This window comes from Chiloscyllium punctatum, chromosome 26, assembly GCF_047496795.1.
Source record: "Chiloscyllium punctatum isolate Juve2018m chromosome 26, sChiPun1.3, whole genome shotgun sequence".
NCBI classification, from domain to species: domain Eukaryota; kingdom Metazoa; phylum Chordata; class Chondrichthyes; order Orectolobiformes; family Hemiscylliidae; genus Chiloscyllium; species Chiloscyllium punctatum.
Window position 1 is genome coordinate 23,020,535 of NC_092764.1, and position 19,642 is coordinate 23,040,176.

General features: G+C 40.2%; 1 protein-coding gene and 1 long non-coding RNA gene across 2 annotated transcripts in view; one reads left to right on the forward strand and one right to left on the reverse strand.

Moving 5' to 3' along the window:
- LOC140496331 (solute carrier family 66 member 2) overlaps positions 1-19,642 on the reverse strand; it is a 73,365-nt gene that overhangs the window by 22,759 nt on the left and 30,964 nt on the right. The window contains exon 3 of the mRNA XM_072595942.1: positions 8,080-8,296. Within this exon, the coding sequence (XP_072452043.1) occupies positions 8,080-8,296 (217 nt within the window). The remainder of the gene's footprint in view (positions 1-8,079; positions 8,297-19,642) is intronic.
- Positions 687-11,180, forward strand: LOC140496332 (uncharacterized). The gene is made up of 3 exons (XR_011964240.1): positions 687-766; positions 8,110-8,201; positions 11,107-11,180. It is a non-coding gene; the product is annotated as an uncharacterized lncRNA (long non-coding RNA).

The following is a 19,642-nucleotide window of genomic DNA, read 5'->3' on the forward strand; positions in this document are numbered from 1 at the left end:
TGTCTAAAACACAGACAAAAGAATCTACATAATTGGAGATAATATATAAACATTTGAATGTCTTAGAAAATCTAGAACAGCACAATTATTTAGGAAAAATAATATTAATACTGTGGAGGAGAAAGTTCTCCAAAAATATTGGCTAGGATACAAGAAACACTTCTTAGTCTCTTTGGTCTGTCTTGTATTTTTATCAGCCAAAGGAACAAACAGAATCTAAATTCAATATTTCACTCAGAGGACTGTGTCTCTATAATGATATGTCATAGCATTACAATAAGGCATTAGGCAGGGGTCCACTGGCAGGAGGAAACTTTCTAAACCAGGGACACAAACATTTGTTACTATTTTGACAAGAAATGAGCTTGTGTTTAGGTTTCACTTTTTTATTTGATCATGAATGATTTTCAATAAAAATAATTAAGCAAAAATATTAATCTTTTAGTATTTTCCCTCATTGATTCAATAGGTCAGATCTGTGCCTCATGAATAAAGCACAATGTGCAAAATAAAATTAGAATATGCCTTATTTAATTAGTTGAGGTACAAAATGTTGTTATTCAACCAGTAAAGGAATAAAGCAGATTATTTGAAATTAAAAGATAAAGAATCTCCCAAATATTCATATTTAAGTTATTAGTCAAAGCAAATCTAAGCATGTCAATTCTGGATTGTCACAGGTGAGGTGCCGGAAGACTGGAGGTTGACAAACGTGGTGCCACTGTTTAAGAAGGGCGGTAAAGACAAGCCAGGGAACTATAGACTGGTGAGCCTGACCTCGGTGTTGGGAAAATTGTTGGAGGGAATTCTGAGGGACAAGGGGTGTACATGTATTTGGAAAGGCAAGGACTGATTAGGGATAGTCAACACTGCTTTGTGCATGGGAAATCATATTTCACTAACTTGATTGAGTTTTTTGAAGAAATAACAAAGGATTGATGAGGGCAGAGCAGTAGATGTGATCTACATGGACTGCAGTATTGCGTTCGACAAGGTTCCCTATGGGAGACTGATTATCAAGGTTAGATCTCATGGAATACAGGGAGAACTAGCCATTTTGGATACAGAACTGGCTCAAAGGTAGAAGACAGAGGGTGGTGGTGGAAGGTTGTTTTTCAGATTGGAGGCCTGTGACCAGTGAAGTGCCACAAGGATCGGTGCTGGGTCCTCTACTTTTTGTCATTTACATAAATGATTTGGATGCGAGCATAAGAGGTACAGTTAGTAAGTTTGCATATGACACCGAAATTGGAGGTATAGTGGATAGCGAAACGGGTTACCTCAAATTACAACAGGATCTTGACCAGATGGGCCAATGGGCTGAGAAGTGGCAGATGGAGTTTAATTCAGATAAATGCAAGGTGCTGCATTTTGGGAAAGCAAATCTTAGCAGGACTTATACACTTAATGGTAAGGTCCTAGGGAGTGTTGCTGAACAAAGAGACCTTGGAGTGTCGGTTCATAGCTCCTTGAAAGTGGAGTCGCAGGTAGATAGGATAATGAAGAAGGTGTTTGGCATGCTTTCCTTTATTGGTTAGAGTATTGAGTACAGGAGTTGGGAGGTCATGTTGTGGCTATACAGGACATTGGTGAGACCACTGTTGGAATATTGCATGCAATTCTGGTCTCCTTCCTATCGGAAAGATGTTGTGAAACTTGAAAGGGTTCAGAAAAGATTTACAAAGATGTTGCCAGGTTTGGAGAATTTGAGCTATAGGGAGAAGCTGAACAGGCTGGGGCTGTTTTCCCTGGAATGTCGGATGCTGAAGGGTGACCTTATAGAGGTTTACAAAATTATGAGGGGCATGGATAGGGTAAATAGACAAAGTCTTTTCCCTGGGATGGGGGAGTCCAGACTAGAGAGCATAGTCTAGATTAGAGTGGTGCTGGAAAAGCACAGCAGTTCAGGCAGCATCCGAGGAGCAGTAAAATCGATGTTTCGGGCAAAAGCCCTTCATCAGGAGGTCGTAGAGAACATAGGTTTAGGGTGAGAGGGAAAAGATATAAAAGAGACCTAAGGGGCAACTTTTTCACGCAGAGGGTGGTACGTGTATGGAATGTGCTGCCAGAGGAAGTGGTGGAGGCTGTTACAATTACAGCATTTAAGAGGCATTTGGATGGGTATATGAATAGGAAGGGTTTGGAGGGATATGGGTCGGGTGCTGGCAGGTGGGACTAAATTGGGTTGGGATATCTGGTCGGCATGGACGGGTTAGACCGAAGGATCTTTTTCCATGCTGTACATCTCTATGACTCTATTTGGCAAAAATGTATTTCTTGAAGTTTTCTGATACATCTTCACACATAGAAGAGAGAAAGATTGTGTTTGAAGATTTTGATAAGTAAGGCAATTTAACAAGTATTAATGTATTGTACCTGATTCCAATTATGATTTGTATCTTTGGAAGGTAATCTACTCTAGAAGTAAATACCTTGAACTTCATAATCTGAGAAAGTTGCAAGAAAGAATAAACTTGATTTGCATACTTTCAATTGAATTTCCTCTTTTTTTTTATAAGGAGGAAACACTGTACCATCATAAGCTATTACATGTTAAAAACAAGATGGGATTGGTCTACTGACAGCTATCACTGAACTACATTTAGAGATTTAGAGATTTTTAAAATTACTGAATGGCACTGGAACTAGGTGCAGACATAAGGAAGTATAAGAGAGCTGTCTCACATTGACCGAACCCATGGCTCAGTACGTACATGTTAAGAAGTCTAGACAATACACCAAGAGATAGTTCATAATGTGTACTTCAGTAACTTGGTCTTATCAGAAGGATGTTAATTGCGCATTTGAAATTCATACATAAAGTTGTATAGCTGCTATCTAATGTAGAATGGTACAGGGCAGTAATAATAGTGTTCCTGTCATTATTACTACACTGTACCATTCCCCCCCACCACCCTCCCCACCCCAGTTCTAACCTTCCACCTCACTCATATCCAGTTACAGCAAATTATACTCCACCATTTATGCCACCTACAATCAAATCCCAACACCACAGATATATTTCCCTCCCCACCCCTATCTGCGTTCCGCAGAGACTATTCCATCCGTGACTCCTGGTTAGGTCCATGCCCCACACCAACCCACCCTCCATTCCTGGCACCTTTCCTTGCCTCTGCAACAGGTGTAAAACCTGCACCCATACCTCTTCCCTCACCCCCATCTAAGGCCCTAAAAGATCCTATCATATCCAGCAGAGATATTCCTGCACATCAAAACACCTCATCTACTGTTTCCATTGCTCTCAATGTGGTCTCTATATCAGGGAGACAGGACGCCAACTCACGAACGTTTCAGGGAACATCTCTGGGACACATGCACCAAACAGCCCCACTGCCCTGTGGCCAATCACTTCAACTCCCCCTCCCACTCCCCCAAGGACATGAAAGTCCTGGGCCTCCTCCACTGCCAAATCCAAGCCACCCAAAGACTGGACGAAGAATGCCTCATCTTCTGCCTTGAGACCCTCCAACCACACACCATCAACATCAACTTCACCAGTTTCCTTATCTTTCCTTCCCCCTCCTCATCTCAGATCCAACCATCCAACTTGGCACCACCCCCTTGAACTGTCCTACCTGTCCATCTTCCTTCCCATCTATCCGCTCCATCCTCCCTTCTGACCAACACTATCACCCTTCATCTGCATCTACCTATTGCCTTTCCAGCTACCTTACCCCCAACCTCCTATTTATTTCTCAGCCCCCTTCCCCTTCAAATTCCTGATGAAGGGCTTATGCTCAAACTATCAAATCTCCTGCTCCTCAGATGCTGCCTGACCTGCTGTGTTTTTCCAGCACCACAATTTTTTGACTCTGATTTCTCTGGCATCTGCAGTCTTTCATTAACATACTTGCCTGGTTAATGCATTGTTTGCAATTCCAATCTGATGGATTGTTCAATCATAAATCTGCAAGTTTTTACAAAGTGAAACTTGGCACAATGTAGATAAAATCCCAAATGTGTGAGTTGTAACTAGCTCAGAATCAAAAGACTTGTCTATTTGTTGAATGCAGTCTAGCCAAAAGAACTACAATATTTCATCAATATGCAGATGCAGTTTTGCTGATACCCTCATATTGGTATCTGTCCCATTACATATCCTCGAATAAAGACAAAATACCGCTGATCCTGGAAATATGAAACAAACACATATGCTTGCAAAACTCAACATGTCTGACAGCATCTGTGAAGAGAGAAATTGAAATAATGTTTCAAGTCTGATATGACTCCTTCAGAACTGTTCTCAAAACATTAACTCTGTTTCTCTCTCCACAGATGTTGTTAAACCTGCTAAGTTTCTCTAGTATTCTCTGATTTTGTTTTGTTACATATCCTGCCTGGTTTACATTTATATTGGTTTCAATGGAAAGCAAAATTGAGTGGAGTATCTGGTTGGTGGCTGAACCAGAATGCTGGGTTTACCACCAGTAGCTAAAGTACAACTTTGCCCAATGTATTGTTATTTATTTTTATGCTACCTCATTCCACTTCACTGGAAATAGCAGTACAGATATGTAGTCCAATGTCCACATTGAAAACCCCAACTTGCCAATTATCTTCCAAAATTTTCATAACTGAAATCAATGTGCAAGTTCGTAAAGACCATTAATCCATTTATTTGTTTGTTCCCCTAATGAAATTCATAGCTCCTTTATCAAGTGCATGGCTACAAATTTGGGAGAGGTAAGAATCCTCAAGACCTTTAAGAAGTATTTAGACGAACACTTGAAATGCCGTAACATGCAAGATTATAAGTTATTGGAAAACTGGATGAGAGTCTCTTTCCATGCTATAGCTCTACATTGTATTTATCACAAATTTATCACTGTTGTCTTGGTATAAGGTCAAGAATCGGGGATGCTCAATTATTTACCAGTTTTGTAAGGCACTGGGAGCTTTCCTTCATCATAATGAATAAGAAGAGTTCCTCTACATATCACAGCTAACTACACACAATACATAGCTTGGAATGAGGTCGTACAACCCGAACAATGTCATAGTTTATGTTCTACTCTTGCCTTCTCCCATTCTTCTTAATCTAACTATGATCATTATTCTTCATTTCCTTCTTCCTACTGTTATGATCACAAATGATGTTATTACTGAAGATGTTAGATTCCAGACTGAAATCTAGTTTTATGAATCACATTTTATTTTGTTGGTTTTAACCAGGCACTGAAACATGAACATGCTGTGTTGCAGACCATAAAATAGGAGCTCATTGAAGCAAAAGAAATGGAAGTGAAATAGAATAAACCAAACTATTTACCTATAACATAAACAGTGACATGTTATCTAATTTGTAACTTTTCACATGCAAACTTCTGTAGAACTTACTCATAATTCAAATTAAGACTGAAAAGATCTCTCCTTTTAAGCTATGAGTGTTTCATCCATGCTTAAAAAATAAGCAAATTGAGAAAAATCTAACTCAAGAATTGAGACACAGTTATTTTCCTTGCTTATTCATTAAACTCCTACAATAAATAAAAACTCACTAGTTCTGAGAACTTGCTCTCACAAACTATTGATTAAAAATCACCATGGCTATAGAAAGACTCAGGTTAATTATTAATTCCCGCAGACACCAGAAAAATCCATATGTCATGTCTTCAAAATCTAAAATTTCAAACTTAACTCAATTGATACTCATAAAAATATATATATTATTCACAGTCAACATCATGCCATGCTGTCAAGTTGCCCTTTAGATGCATCAGCATTATTTGTCTCACTACAAACTATGGTAGCGAGGTTCACATTTATATAAGTTATGGGAGTTTCCTTTGAAGTTCTTAACTGATGTCTTGGTTGCTAAGTCATATTGATGCCTCTAGTTTCTGTCTCCCACAAGTGTAAACATTCTCGGTATCTTTAATCCATGAAAGTCTTTCATAATTTCAGACCTCTATTCAAAGGTCGATAAGACGATCCCTTAGGCTTGTCTTTTCAAGATAAAATTGCCCCACTTCTGTTTATTCTTCCATAATGGGTATATATTTGTTATTATTCTTGGAAATCTTTATTTCACCATCTCTTTCTATATACTTTACATAATAAACAGAGTTACAACAAATTTAATACAACTTCTGCACTTTTATGCTTCATTCCTCTAGAAAACAGTCTGACACCGGAATTATTAGTGAAAATGGTGGTCCCAAACCCTCTCTGAAAAGATGAGGGACAGCCTATTTTCAAATCTATGGGATGTCCCAAATTACTTTACAGCTGACAGTTTATTAATTAGCTCAGACTGAGACTTTTGCCCGTGTCCAGGATGCAATTCTGCCTCTGGGAGTTGCCCGACAATCAGTTAGCCACCAAGGCAGTAAGTCCTTTGAAACGAGTCCAGTTCCACCTAAGTATCATCACTGAAAGTAGGTGGGGTGGTCTCTGGCCCCAGGGAGGGGTGTTTGGGGCATGTTATTGGGAGGGCGGGGTGAATAGAGCAGAAATGGGGACTATTTGGGGTACCTCCATTGGAGACATGATGCCCAAATAGGAGGGATCAGACCCCCACCCCCCTCTACGCACACCCCCCTTCTCCATAGCATATATCAAGACTGTCAGGGTTCATCTAGTAAGTGTTGACTATCACTTTCAATGCAGAGTGATTCCTGATTCAGAAACTGATTCACTGACTCCACAATCTAAATTGGTAAGATAAATTTTGAATAATCGTGGGTCCAGCACTGATCCTTGTGCAGCTCCATCGCCCACCCTCTGCTATTCTTAAAAATGATTGTTTACTCCTGTATTTGTATCCATCTCATTGCTTATCATAGTGTATGTATGAGCTCTCTCTACAACTGTTCTTTATAACGTTGATCAGCTGCCACCATCTTTTTTCAGGGTAGGGATCCTCAAGACCTGTTGGCCGAGTATCAAGTGTGGTAGAGGAAAACCACTTAGTTGTGGAGCATGAAGAAGTTCTTGTCTTAAGCAAGATCTAATTTATTGCATGACGGCATCAAGGCATAATTACATTTTGTTTGATGACAGAGACATTACTTTAGAGAACAAGAGGATTATCAGGAAGAACCTGATAGTACAGCTAACTTCTTTGAGATCCTAAGGTGGGCGGCACGGTGGCACAGTGGTTAGCACTGCTGCCTCACAGTGCCAGAGACCCGGGTTTAATTCCCACCTCAGGCAACTGTCTTTGTGGAGTTTGCACGTTCTTCCTGTGTCTGTGCGGGTTTGCTCCGGTTTCCTCCCACAGTCCAAAGACGTGCAGGTTAGGTGAATTGGCCATGCTAATTGCCTGTAGTGTTGGGTGAAGGGGTAAATGTAAGGGAATGGGTCTGGGTAGGTTGCTCTCCGGAGGGTCGGTGTTGACTTATTGAGCCGAAGGGCCTGTTTCCGCACTGTAAGTAATCTAAACAGTTCTTCAAACCAAGAATGTATGGCAACATCATAATAATGGTGTTTAAGGCACTTCTCAATATTAGCCCTTTTGGTAGGGCAGCACGGTGGCTCAGTGGTTAGCATAGCTGCCTTACAGCACCAGGGTTACAGGTTCGATTCCAGCCTCAGGTGACTGTCTGTGTGGGACTTGCACATTCACTCCATGTCTGTGTGGGTTTCCTCCCACAGTCCAAAGATGTGCAAGTCAGGTGAATTGGCCATGCTAAAATACCCATAATGTTAAGTGCATTAGTCAGAGGGGAAATGGGTCTGGGTGGGTTACTTTTCGGAGGGTCGATGTGGACTGGTTGGGCCAAAGAGCCTGTTTCCACACTGTAGGGAATCTAATCTAATCTTTCAGACCCTTGCATTGTTATACAACATTGATGATTTATTTGCTGTCTTGAAGTCAGATCACTATCCATTTCAGTCTGAGCTTATTCATCAGTCTATTATGCCTGATAAAAAGAACCATTTTGGTACTTGAGATATTTTATATTTGCTACATATCTCTGGCCCATGCTTTATGTTATCTTGTAAGAAGAATAAATAATAAAAATGAACATTGCTACTGCTTTTTTTTAATGTAAGCAAGCATGTTTAAAGTCCTAAAAAATATTGGAACTTTTATGAGTGAGAATGTTTTTTCACCTCATTCCTGCTGTTGACTTGTTCTTGAAGTTCTGCAAAAGCTGAGGCATTCCTAACATGGCTTCAATGAGGACAGCTGAGAAGCCAAGACTTTCCACGTAAAGTTCAGAGTCAATAAGCAGGTACGTAATAAGGAGGCACAACACAGTGAATGTTAAACAAAACTGGATGTAATCAAGGAAGCGGCTCCACGCCCAAAAATATCTTGGATCAAAATCTATGGAGAGAAAAGAAAAATGATTCTGATCATACATGTACCAACTGAACATCATTACAAGTTATGAAAATGCACAATTAGAACAGAAATAGTTTTGAAATTATTCTTAAAAGGATTGAAACCAAAATTTTTAAAGAGGTTCTAATTATGTTTATAAATAATATATCTATCGTTATATGTCTTATGCTGCTATATGGTGTTTGATGTGAGGGAAATATACCTTTTAGAATTATCTTAAAAGTCTCCCATTGTCTAGAGAGGTTCTATATCCCTTGTTTGGAGCAGTCTAGGTATACTGATAGATGGATTGCAGCAGTTCATGAAGGAGGCTCATGACCATCTTTTCAAAACAACGAGGGATGAGAACATATTGCAACCTTGCCAGTAACTCTAACACACAAACAAAAATCACAGGTAGTAATTTTATTTCCTGAATTAAGAATTATGACACAATACTTCTGAATAATAGTTACAGCACAGGAATGAATTATTGAACCTATGTGAATGTGTTACTCTACATCATCTTTATGAGTAAATAGTCTTCAGCACATTTATAATATTCTTTCATGTCCTTTTCCTTCATCTACCTATCCAATTTAATCTGAATGTTGTGATAGCTTCTGCAACAATCACTAATGCTGGAAGTTAACTCCATTTACGTCCAACTCAGTGTAAAGATGTTGCTATTGCACAAAAGAATTTCAAGTATGTAACCGTGCTAATTTCAAGTATGTAACAACACAGAAACAGATCCTTAGGTCTAACCAGTTGATGTTGAACATAATCCCAGGCTAAACGAGTCCCACCTGCCTTTTCTTGGTTCATATCTCATCAAAGCTTTCCTATTCCTGTAGTTATCCAAATGTCTTGTAAACTTTGTAATTGTACCAAAATCCACCACTTCATGAGGATGTTCCTTCCACATGCAAACCACCCTCTTTGTAAAACATTTGCCTCTCATGTCTTCTTAAAACCTTTCTTCTCCCCCTTGTCTTGAAATCCCTCATTCTACTGAAAGGAAGACTACCATGAACTGTATCTAAACCTCTCATTATTTTATAAACTTCCATCGGGTCACCTCTCAACCTCCTATGCTCCAGTGAAAAAAGTCCCAGCCTTTCCAGCCTTCCTTTACAACTCAAACCTTCCATACCTGCCAACTTCTGTTAAATCTCTTCTGAACCCTTTCCAGCTTAATAATATCCTTCCTCCGTTTTGCCGAAAAAGCCACAATTTGTCAAATCTTTTTGGCTTGCACTCATCAGGATAATTCGCAAGACAGATCAAAGTAAAGGAAGAGCAACATTTATGTGGCATGAGAAGGGACAGCTAACTGTAGGCCATATGCCCCAAAATCTGGCATGTCATATCAATATCATATCCCTTCAGTTGCTTACAACAAGTAAGGTAATGATATACCCAATTGGCTTACATCTGCAAAACTCTCAACAATATCTAATATTAGATCTGATTTGCAATTGAATAACTTTTGCTTCATAATCCTGACTCTGAAGAATTATGCTGACAACCAGTTAGTTGGGCTCACTTGTACACAGAAGCTGCATGAACTAATAAGGCCATAAGACATAAGAGCAGAAATTAGCCCATTCAGCCCATCAAGTTTGCTTTACTATTCAATCATGGCTGATAAGTTTCTCAACCCCATTCTCCCAGTAACCCTTAAGCCCTGCATTTGCAGATTGAAGGAACATGTGGAAACATTGCGCCCATTACAATGCAACAGAATAACTGAAGGAAATTCTCTGGTTGACTACTTAGGGCAATAACTTGACAATCAGAGTCAGGCTACCTTGATAAAATGTAAACAGAGCTTGACAATTAACAGTCAGTCATCATTAACTAGTGTAATCTCCATGGCAATGCCTCTACAAATCAGAGTCCACTTGCAATGAATCAGCACTCTCCATTCATGTAGCATAAATCTCTTTTCCCCTTTACTTTTGTATTTCTTACAAATTTTCCTGCTGAGCACAATACAAAATTTGTCTTTTTCTTCAGCAGTACTGATGTTCTGTATTAGCAAGTGAATTAGAATATTTTTTCTGATGAATTAGAGATTAAAGTAATTTAATTGTATAGAATGCATTCTGGGCACCTACTGCTCTTTAAAAAAGTTGGTTCCCATGCTTTTTAGAATAATTTTAGAGTATTTCTGTTTTAATTGTGTGCTATCAATATTTCTCACCAGACTGAGAAACTAATGAGAGGCAATTTTTCACCATTGTAAAACACAGCAAAAAACCAAGATAATTGAGAGATGACACATGACAGGAGGCATTAAAGTTTGGAAAAATATAAAAGAATTATACTCAAGCTAATGAACTCCTGCAAAATGTGACCATGAGCTTTAATCATCAGTCATAAACAGAAACCAATTTTGTGCTGCTTGATGTTCATTGGATTGGCCTATACAAGGTTAGGAAACAGTCTTTTGAAAATTCAATAATGTAGTGACAATGGTTTCAAGCACAGTAGGTCTGATTCAACTCTGGAGAAGATCCATCAATCACTTTTACAGTATTAGGAAAACAAGGAATACATATACTTGCATCCCTAAGGATTCCTTAAAGAAAGGAAACAAAACGATTAGTCAAACCTTGTCAGTACCATGCATTTTTAATACAGCTGGGGAGAGCTGCCAAATTATACAAAGGTACATTTTGTTGAGTTGCTTGCCCATTGCATGACAGGAGTACATTTTGTGGTTGTAATGACAGTAGTGCTGTCAGTGCTCATCATCATTTAAACTGTGTAGCTGACAGCAACTAATGATGTCTGCACTTGCACAGTTAAAGGTGAAACACCATCAGCTACTTGCAGAGCTGGCCAGTTCCTCCACAGGATATGCTGTTGAAATTCCCACAAAACCTTAAGAAATTACTGAACAGGTAAGAACTTTTTACTCTGTAAAATGATGTTCAAACTCATTGAATAAATGCTGTCTTTTTAAAAAAGCCTTAATGAGGCTTTGGTCACTGTGCATAATCTCTCCTTGTGTGGTTTTACATCAAATTTTGTTTCATAACACTCCTATGGAACATCTTGTGGTGTTGAAAATGCTACATAAATGCAACAACACATCAAGTTGACCATGTACGGCATGCCAATCTAGCTCGCAAATCTCAGAATACAATGTCCAACATTAGATATGATTGGGCAATTGAATGGTATTTTTTAAATAATCCAGACTGTGCTAAGAATGCTAGGAGAAAGTGAGGACTGCAGATGCTGGAGATCAGAGCTTAAAAATGTGTTGCTGAAAAAGCGCAGCAGGTCAGGCTAAGAATGCCACAGGAAACCAATTTAAGATTATGAGTCAGGGTCACAGTGTGACATACCTGCCCATTTTGGACCTACTTCATGTCAGAAAAAGTAATTCATACAAACATTGAACATTTTTCATTGAGGCCAAGAAAAAGTCATGGAGATTGGCAATCTCTGTTGCAATGTCATGGTATCACCCTGACCAATCAAAGTCAAACCAACGGGTCGGGGATGGGCAATAAATCACCCACAACCCGTGAACAAATATAAAAGAGGATGTAGAAGCACCATATAAATGCAAAGTTTTGTTTTTGAAGTCAATGCAAGTTTTGCACTTTCACCTGAACAAATTTGAGTGTTGAACTCAGGTTGGAATTCTGTGGGTAAATGTTGATGTGAGCAGAAAGAAATAGCCAGTTCTCAGTTGAGTGAGACCTGGAAAATGGTCTAACACTAGCAGCCGAGCTGCACACCTCCACTCCCTTGCCCGTGTGAAAGGAGCGGGAAGTGGAAGCTGGCTGATGGCCTGGAACACAATGTGAAGCTGCAGCAGGCTGCTGCTCGAGATGGACTGAGAAAATTGTTTTTGGACTTGAATGAGCCACGGAGAGAATCTTACAGGGGTGGAGAAAGGGTGGGGAAGGAGGATCCCCTGGCTGACACTGACTAACTCTTCTTATTGTGGTCTGGAGGTCACTCCTGTAAATTTGAGGTCCCGCAAGCATAATTAAAGAAAAGTTGATCAAATTCTTTGCTGTAGCATCCGTCTCTTGGCCTAGAGCTGCACTGTTCAAATCTTTTGCTAAAACAGTAGTTAACCAGAAAGGCATTAATAAAGTTGTGGTTTAAAATTTGGCAGTCAGACAAAAGGACTTCTCACAATGGCCCTGCTACTGCTGCCTGATTTTGATTAAACAGCTTGAGCTGTGTTGATAGCATCCTTCCAGGCCATTTACTAATATGAAAACATTCAATGGGTGACCTTGACATATATAAACAGGACCAACACAGGGCAAGGGAATGGGACATATGGCACAACTTATGCAACTGTACAAAAACAAGTTGGCTCACATCTGAGGCGAAGGAGACTATAATATGCTGGGGAAAAGGAATTGTGAGTTAAGCTCAAGATCTTGAGCAGAGGTCACTCTTTGCTTTGTTTTCCTGCTCAAGGGTAAGAATAACAATGGGATAGTTTTGAAGAAAATGAAAGGGTCAATCTCAACAATACTTTATTAGGCTGAAACTTCCCATACTTTGGCTATATTTCAATTTTGGGAAGTTTATGGAGGTTTTCTCTTTACATTCTGACAACTTTGTCATGCAATCTTCCATTGCTCACTTCAATGGTTGTGCAAACTAATAGGTCCTCCTTGCATATTTACATGGTCAGGAGAGGTGAAAGTGCTCACAAATGCCAGGACTTTCTGGCATTCATACTGCTGGCAGCATATTTAACCTTAGCTGAGCATCAGTTCTAAAGCTGCGAGCCAGGAACAACCAATTCAAGTGTTTTGCTTGACCACAAATCAGAAGGAGATGGCTGAGAAAGGAAGTTGTCACCCTGGTTCACGGGCAGGGACTCGGAGGTCATGGTGGATATGGAGTGGTAAAGAGTAGGGCTGTTCCCTGCCCTCAGGAAACCATGGGCACCAGACACTGTCAACCTGTATGGAGGTGGCCAACTATGTCAGTGCAGTTTCCACATGTCAGTAATAATATCATAAGTAATACCATAAGTATAATGTCATAAGAATACCAATGACTTTCTCCACTCTGTGGTGGTGAGTGCCATAATCCTCTCTCCACTACCTCATACTTACTCTAACTCTACCAGTCCACTCACCTTCCCACCAAGTTTCATGCTATACCACCCTCACTATTGCATGCTATATTTTCCTTCAATGACTCTCATCCACACCATCATCCAAAGCTTCATGCCTATACTTCTTCACTCAACAGAGACACCTCACCATCACCACCAACAGCTCTTCCAGCCACCTCCATTCCTCTGTCGCACTGGACTGATGTCACTACAGCAACTTGACTGACCTACCTGTAAACAGTTGACTGGTTTGACTTGACTTGCAAGACAGACTATGGCCAACCTTCCATGCCCCCACCACCCCCCAGACTGAAATCAAACAATATCCCCTGACTGGCCATAGTGCCCCTTGACTTGATTAAAGACCTTAAGGCATGTCCGTCTCATTGAATCAAATGCACGGTGCTTGTTGCACACATTGCTGACACCCGCTATAGGTGTGATGTTGATGTAACATGGTGCATACAGCAACATGTTCATCTGTTTAACAGTGACAAGCTGCTTGGTTTTCAGTCTGCACTAAAGGCAAGGGAAGGCAAGACAGAGATGCTGTCAGTGTCTAAGAAAGAACAAAGTGAGTCAGTGGTTATGAAACCTGAGATACATGTTGCGCAGATGCGAAGGATAGGTGTGTGTCCCTGCGTGTAGACTGACCTGGCAAGAGCTTCCTAATGTAAGACATATGAGAGCTCCAAAGCAGAGTGCTGAAATGCTGAAGTATTGAAGTGTGTTAAGTTTGTCCAAGATTGACCAGAATGTTGTGGGGAGAAGGTTTATTTTAGTGAAGGAAGGGTGGAGGTGGTTGCTGCCCATGGACTGTGCCATGAGATACCAGAGAATGATGGTCAACAAAGAGTCCTTGTGAAGTCACTGGTGAGCTGCAGCCATCAGGAAGAATTGGAAACTGCATAAAAATGAGGAGAGCTGAGCTAATAATGAAATGTAAATGCATCCCTGTTTCCTAGCAACATTCTCATACAGTCATTGAAACTTTATGGAGAAAATCATATTTTTCCCCTCAACTTCAAGAATCTCTTTTTTGTCATCTGCTACTTCAACACACCACCATGTTCCCATGCCAACATTTCCATTGCAGGCCTGCAGCACTGTTCCATCAAGCCTCAGCTCAAGCTTAAAGATCAACATCTTATTTTCTGCAAAGGGACCCTGCAGCATCTAGGACTCAACATTAAGTGGACTAACATTAGAGCCTGAATCTATTGTCCACCCTAAACCCAGTCCTCTTATAACATGAGTTGCTTTTAGCACAGTCAACTCAGGCTCACCTACTCGAAGGCCTATTATCACGTTACATGGTTGGCTTTCAGCATAGACGACTGATTCTCTGCTACCTTCAGCTCTCATTATCACTCATTCAGCTTCTTTTCTGTTCTCACCTGCCATCTATAATCCCTTTCTGATGAAGGGTTTTTACCGAAATGTCAATTTTCCTGCTCCTCGGATGCTGCCCGACCTACTGTGTTCTTCCAGCACCACACTCTTGACTCTAATCTCCAGCATCTGCTGTCCTCACTTTCACCTATGTATAATCCTGTTGTTTACCCACCCCTTTCATAGCTCGGTCTCTCTCTCTCTTGCTCTCTGTGTTCTATCGCCACCTATCTGTTCACATCTCCCTTCTCCAACCCCCACCAACCCTCAACTTTAAAATAAACACCACATTTTCTTCGCTGCTATCTGTTCTGATGAAAAGTCACCAGATTTGAGATGTTAACTCTGCTTTCCTGCCTCAGAAGCTGTCAGACCTGCTGCGTTTTGCCAGCAATTTCTGAATCAGCTCTGATGATGCCCTGGTTAACAGAAAAATCCTATTCTGCTATAAGATAAAACTGAGGTTATCCACCTGAAAGAAAATTAACAACATTGGATGTGTTCCTGCTTCTCGGATGCTGCCTGACCTGCTGTGCTTTTCCAGCACCACACTCTCGACTCTGATCTCCAGCATCAGCAGTCCTCACTTCCTCCTAGTATTGGCAAGGCAGAATGAGAGAATTCAGGGTTTAAACCACAGGTTGCAGGTAAACTTACTGATGGTCTGCTGGTCAGGTTACCTGATTATTCCTTGCCCTGTATCCAAGGCCTGGCTATAATTCTACTACTCACCTCCTCTAATGATGATGATGGCAAGAATAGATGATCCTTCTCACCCTCATTACCTCACACCCCAGCACCATCAAGTCAGAAAGTGTCTTTACATCAATGTCAGTGCCTGACCTGAGAAGGGTGCCGAACCAATTGAATTATTCAACCTTGGTACTGGTTGGTCCTCAATGATGCATTTGCCTACAGATGAAATGAATTCATGGAGCCTTTAAGAGAAAATTGCTGACAGCTTTTTACAATAATTTGCATTGATTCTCTCTTTCCCTGTCTTACCATGTGCATATTGTGGCTCACATGCTGACTGCAACAACTGTCTACTCTATATGCCATGGCGAAATGCTTGGCTCATCACCCTATTGGAAAAGTGGCTTCCAACGTTACGAGGAGACTAAAATAGCGGTCAGCATGTCGTGTCCTCAAGACCCTGCACGTAACAGAGAGGGGTGGATCCTGAGCAGACTGTCAAAGTGATTTAACAGAATGCCTCATTGCCAGAACTTTCCAACAAGCACCAAGACATCGCTCGGCTGGTGGTGAGAACAGCACTTAGCTGTGAGATCCTTCTTGTATGCCTGGTCGTCTGTGCCACCATGTGTGGCCACCAAAGCAGCCGTGGGGTTCTACAGACTGTCACACATCTCCTTCTGGAATGAGCCTTTACAAAGGAAGTCTGGAGAAAGATGCAGTGGTTTTTGTCGAGGTTCGTACTGAGCAGTTCCATGATGTGAGACTCTTTGCTCTATGGTTTGTTCCCCTGGACACACACTGAGACAAACAACAAGTGCGCCCGCAGGACCATCAGCTCAGTGAAAGACGCTCTTGGAAAGACTGCCTGAGATGGGTTGGTCATCCAGAGCAAGGAGTTGACCCCAACTGAGTGTTGTGGGCTGGCAGATTCCAAGGATCAGGACTATGCACTGAAGGACACACTAAAGCTTGGAGCAGCCGCCACCAAGGCGCAGTGGGGAAAAACCAGTGTATGAGGTCTTCCTGCTGAAGTTAACTGGGGCTCCATTCAGTTATTGGACCATCCCAGTGCCTCAAATGCAAGTAAATACAGTCTTGTACAAATGAGAGATGACTTTGGTTTTTACATTGGATAGAGTCAAACTCAAATGTTTGCTTGTTTTCTTGATATATTGTTGTACAGAACTGAACTGTGTTTATGACTATGTGTATATACAGATATTTTTTATGAATAAAGTATATTTTTGAAGTAAAAGAACAAGAACCATCCCTCGCCCTGTGCTCATAGTACATGAACATTTTAGCCAGTGGTGCTTTGGCTGAAGTCTAGCCCAACTGTTTGAATACAAGTTCCTCATGGGATTCGTGTAGCTTGCTGTTTGTGGGGTGGCACAGACATGGTGGGCTGAAGGGCCTGTTTCTAAGGTTTATGACTCAATGACACTATAATTTATCTGACTTTCAGTTTTCCCTATGGTCTATTAATTCTCCACCATTCTCTGAACTTCAAAAGAACCTTGTGAGGTTTATAAAATCATAAAGGTCATGGAAAGGATAAATAGACAAAGTATTTTCCCTAAGTGTGGAGGAGTCCAGAACTGAAGGCCAAAGGTTTAGGGTGAGAGGGGAAAAATATAAAATGGACCTAAGGGGCAACGTTTTCACACAGAGTCAACAGGACAGCAAGTTCCACCATTCACACATGTGCAGTTATATATGGAAATGAAGAAGTTTCTGTCTGAGTTTGTTCTGTGCTTTCCTCAAAGGAAATATATAAAGGAAAACAAAATAAATACAATAGCCTTTTAAATTGATAGCGTACGTATCTTTGTGCAAGCAGCATGTTTGGATGGTATCATTGTGGGGATGCTCAGAAAAGATGCCTGTGGTAAATGCAAAATACTGCAGATCCTGGACCTTTGAAAGAAAAATATGAAATGCTGGTAAAATATAGCAAGTCAGACAGGGTTAATTATCTCTTTTGACACTGAGGATACATAGTCCTGTTACTGTTTTTATCTTTAATATAATTTGCTGTGATTAATGATTCATATGTTTGTAATGGATGTTCAAATATTGTCCTAACGCTCATTAGTCAGTGAACTAATTATGCTTCATGAGGTTTTCAGTGTTAGGGTGCTCTTGCTTTATTTCCAAAACAAAGCATCATTTATTTGAATAAAATGAATGTGACATCAGAGTTTCCTTATATTAGGTCAGGACAGTTTGAAGTTATAATTCTGTAGTGATGGCTTCAGTACATTAACATGCAGCCCACTACACTACAATTTTGCTTTTTAAATTTTTAGTAAGTATATATACTAGTGCAGATACAAATATATGTCTGCACATATCAAGAATACTTTAATAAGCAACTTTAATGCTGATTGTTTGCAGTCAACATTACCAAATAAATGATACCGTCATCAGTCCAGTAAAATGTGTTTATCTTGAACACAGAATTGTTTAGTTTTACAATGCAAGCTAATTTTATGCTGATAATTGAATTTTCAAAGTTTTTTTTAAAAGAACAATCATAATTGATGGTGATAGCTGTTTTATTTAACTCAGAAAAGGAATTGAAAAGTCCCACATCCAAAATTAAGTTGAATAGATTGTTCCACATGGAACTTTATTTGAAGAGTATTTCCCTCCCAATATTTATTTAATTTGATAAATAGTCAGGGTGGGCACAAGAAGTAATTATTTTAATATAGTCAACAAAGCCTTTATAATGTTTGTCAGCTAATAGAACAAGAAAAGATAAATAAATCTGAACTCTGCAAATGTAAAATATATGAATTTGGGAGTGTGCAGAGGTAATATTATTTATTTATTTATTTATTTATTTATTGAATCCAGGTAATTCTTTTTAATCTTAGTAATAACAGTATGCTATAAATTCTTAACTTAATGCACTACTGGAGTTTATAGTGAACTGTACAATTAAGTGGTTAAGTGTTAAAGCTTCTTTTGGGGAGCATTAGTTCTGGACTCTATTTCTATGGAGTTTAAGTTTGACCTCAATTACTACAACTATCCCCATCTGAGGTGCAACAGACTAGCAGGGAGCTCTGACGTCTTTCTGGCTCCCTTCCCAGGAGATAGAGAGATAACATCAACTGAATTTCAGAAGCAAACCACAGTGAAAGCAATTTGAATATGCCTTCCCACAGGGGTAAAAGGAGAAACTTCTTTTTTGACTTGCACAGACTTTTAAATATTGTTATAGCCATACACGGCAGGTAATTACCTGTTACACAAACTCACTATGACAGACTGTCACTAAGATAATGATAAACATGCCTGTCAAGCACAAATCACAGTACACGAGGTTAAAAAGCAGGTTATCCTTTAGAAGATGACTCATAGAACCAGAGAAATGATTGAGCACAGAAGGGGGCTATTCGGCCCATCTTGTCCAGGCCACACAAAGACAGACAGTTGCTCTTTCCACTCCCACCTTCTTGCACACGGCCCACAGCCCTGCAGCCTACACAGTGTAAGGTGCAGATCCAGATACTTTTTGTAAGAGCTTAGGGTCTCTGCCTCCATCACCAACTAAGGCAGTGACTTCCAGACACCCACCACCCTCTGTGTAAAAAGGTTTTTTCTCACGTCCCCTCTAATCCTTCTGCTACTTAGTTTGAATCTATAACCCCTGGATTTTGAACTCTCTGTCAAGGGAAACAGATTTATCCTATCTATTCTGTCTCTACCCATCAGCATTTTGTATCCCTCACTCATGTCACCTCTCAGCCTTTCTCTCTTCCAAGGAAAACAACCGCAATCTCTCCAATCTCACCTCATAGCTGGCAACATTCTAGTAAACCTTCTCTGCACTCTCTCCAGAGCAATTATGTCCTTCCTGTAAGGTGCTGACCAGAACTGCACACAATATTCTAGTTGTGATCTCTCCAGTGTCTTATACATTTCATTATTATGTCCCTGTTGTATTCCACACCTCTGCCAATGCTTTTTTTTTTAACAACTTATCTACCTACACTGCTGCCTTTAAGGACCTAGCCACTTGCATGCCAAGATCTCTCACTTCATCTACCCATCTCAGTACATTTCTGTTTATTGCATATTCCCTTTTACTGTTTGACCTCTCTAAATGCATCCTCTCATACTTATCAGAGTTA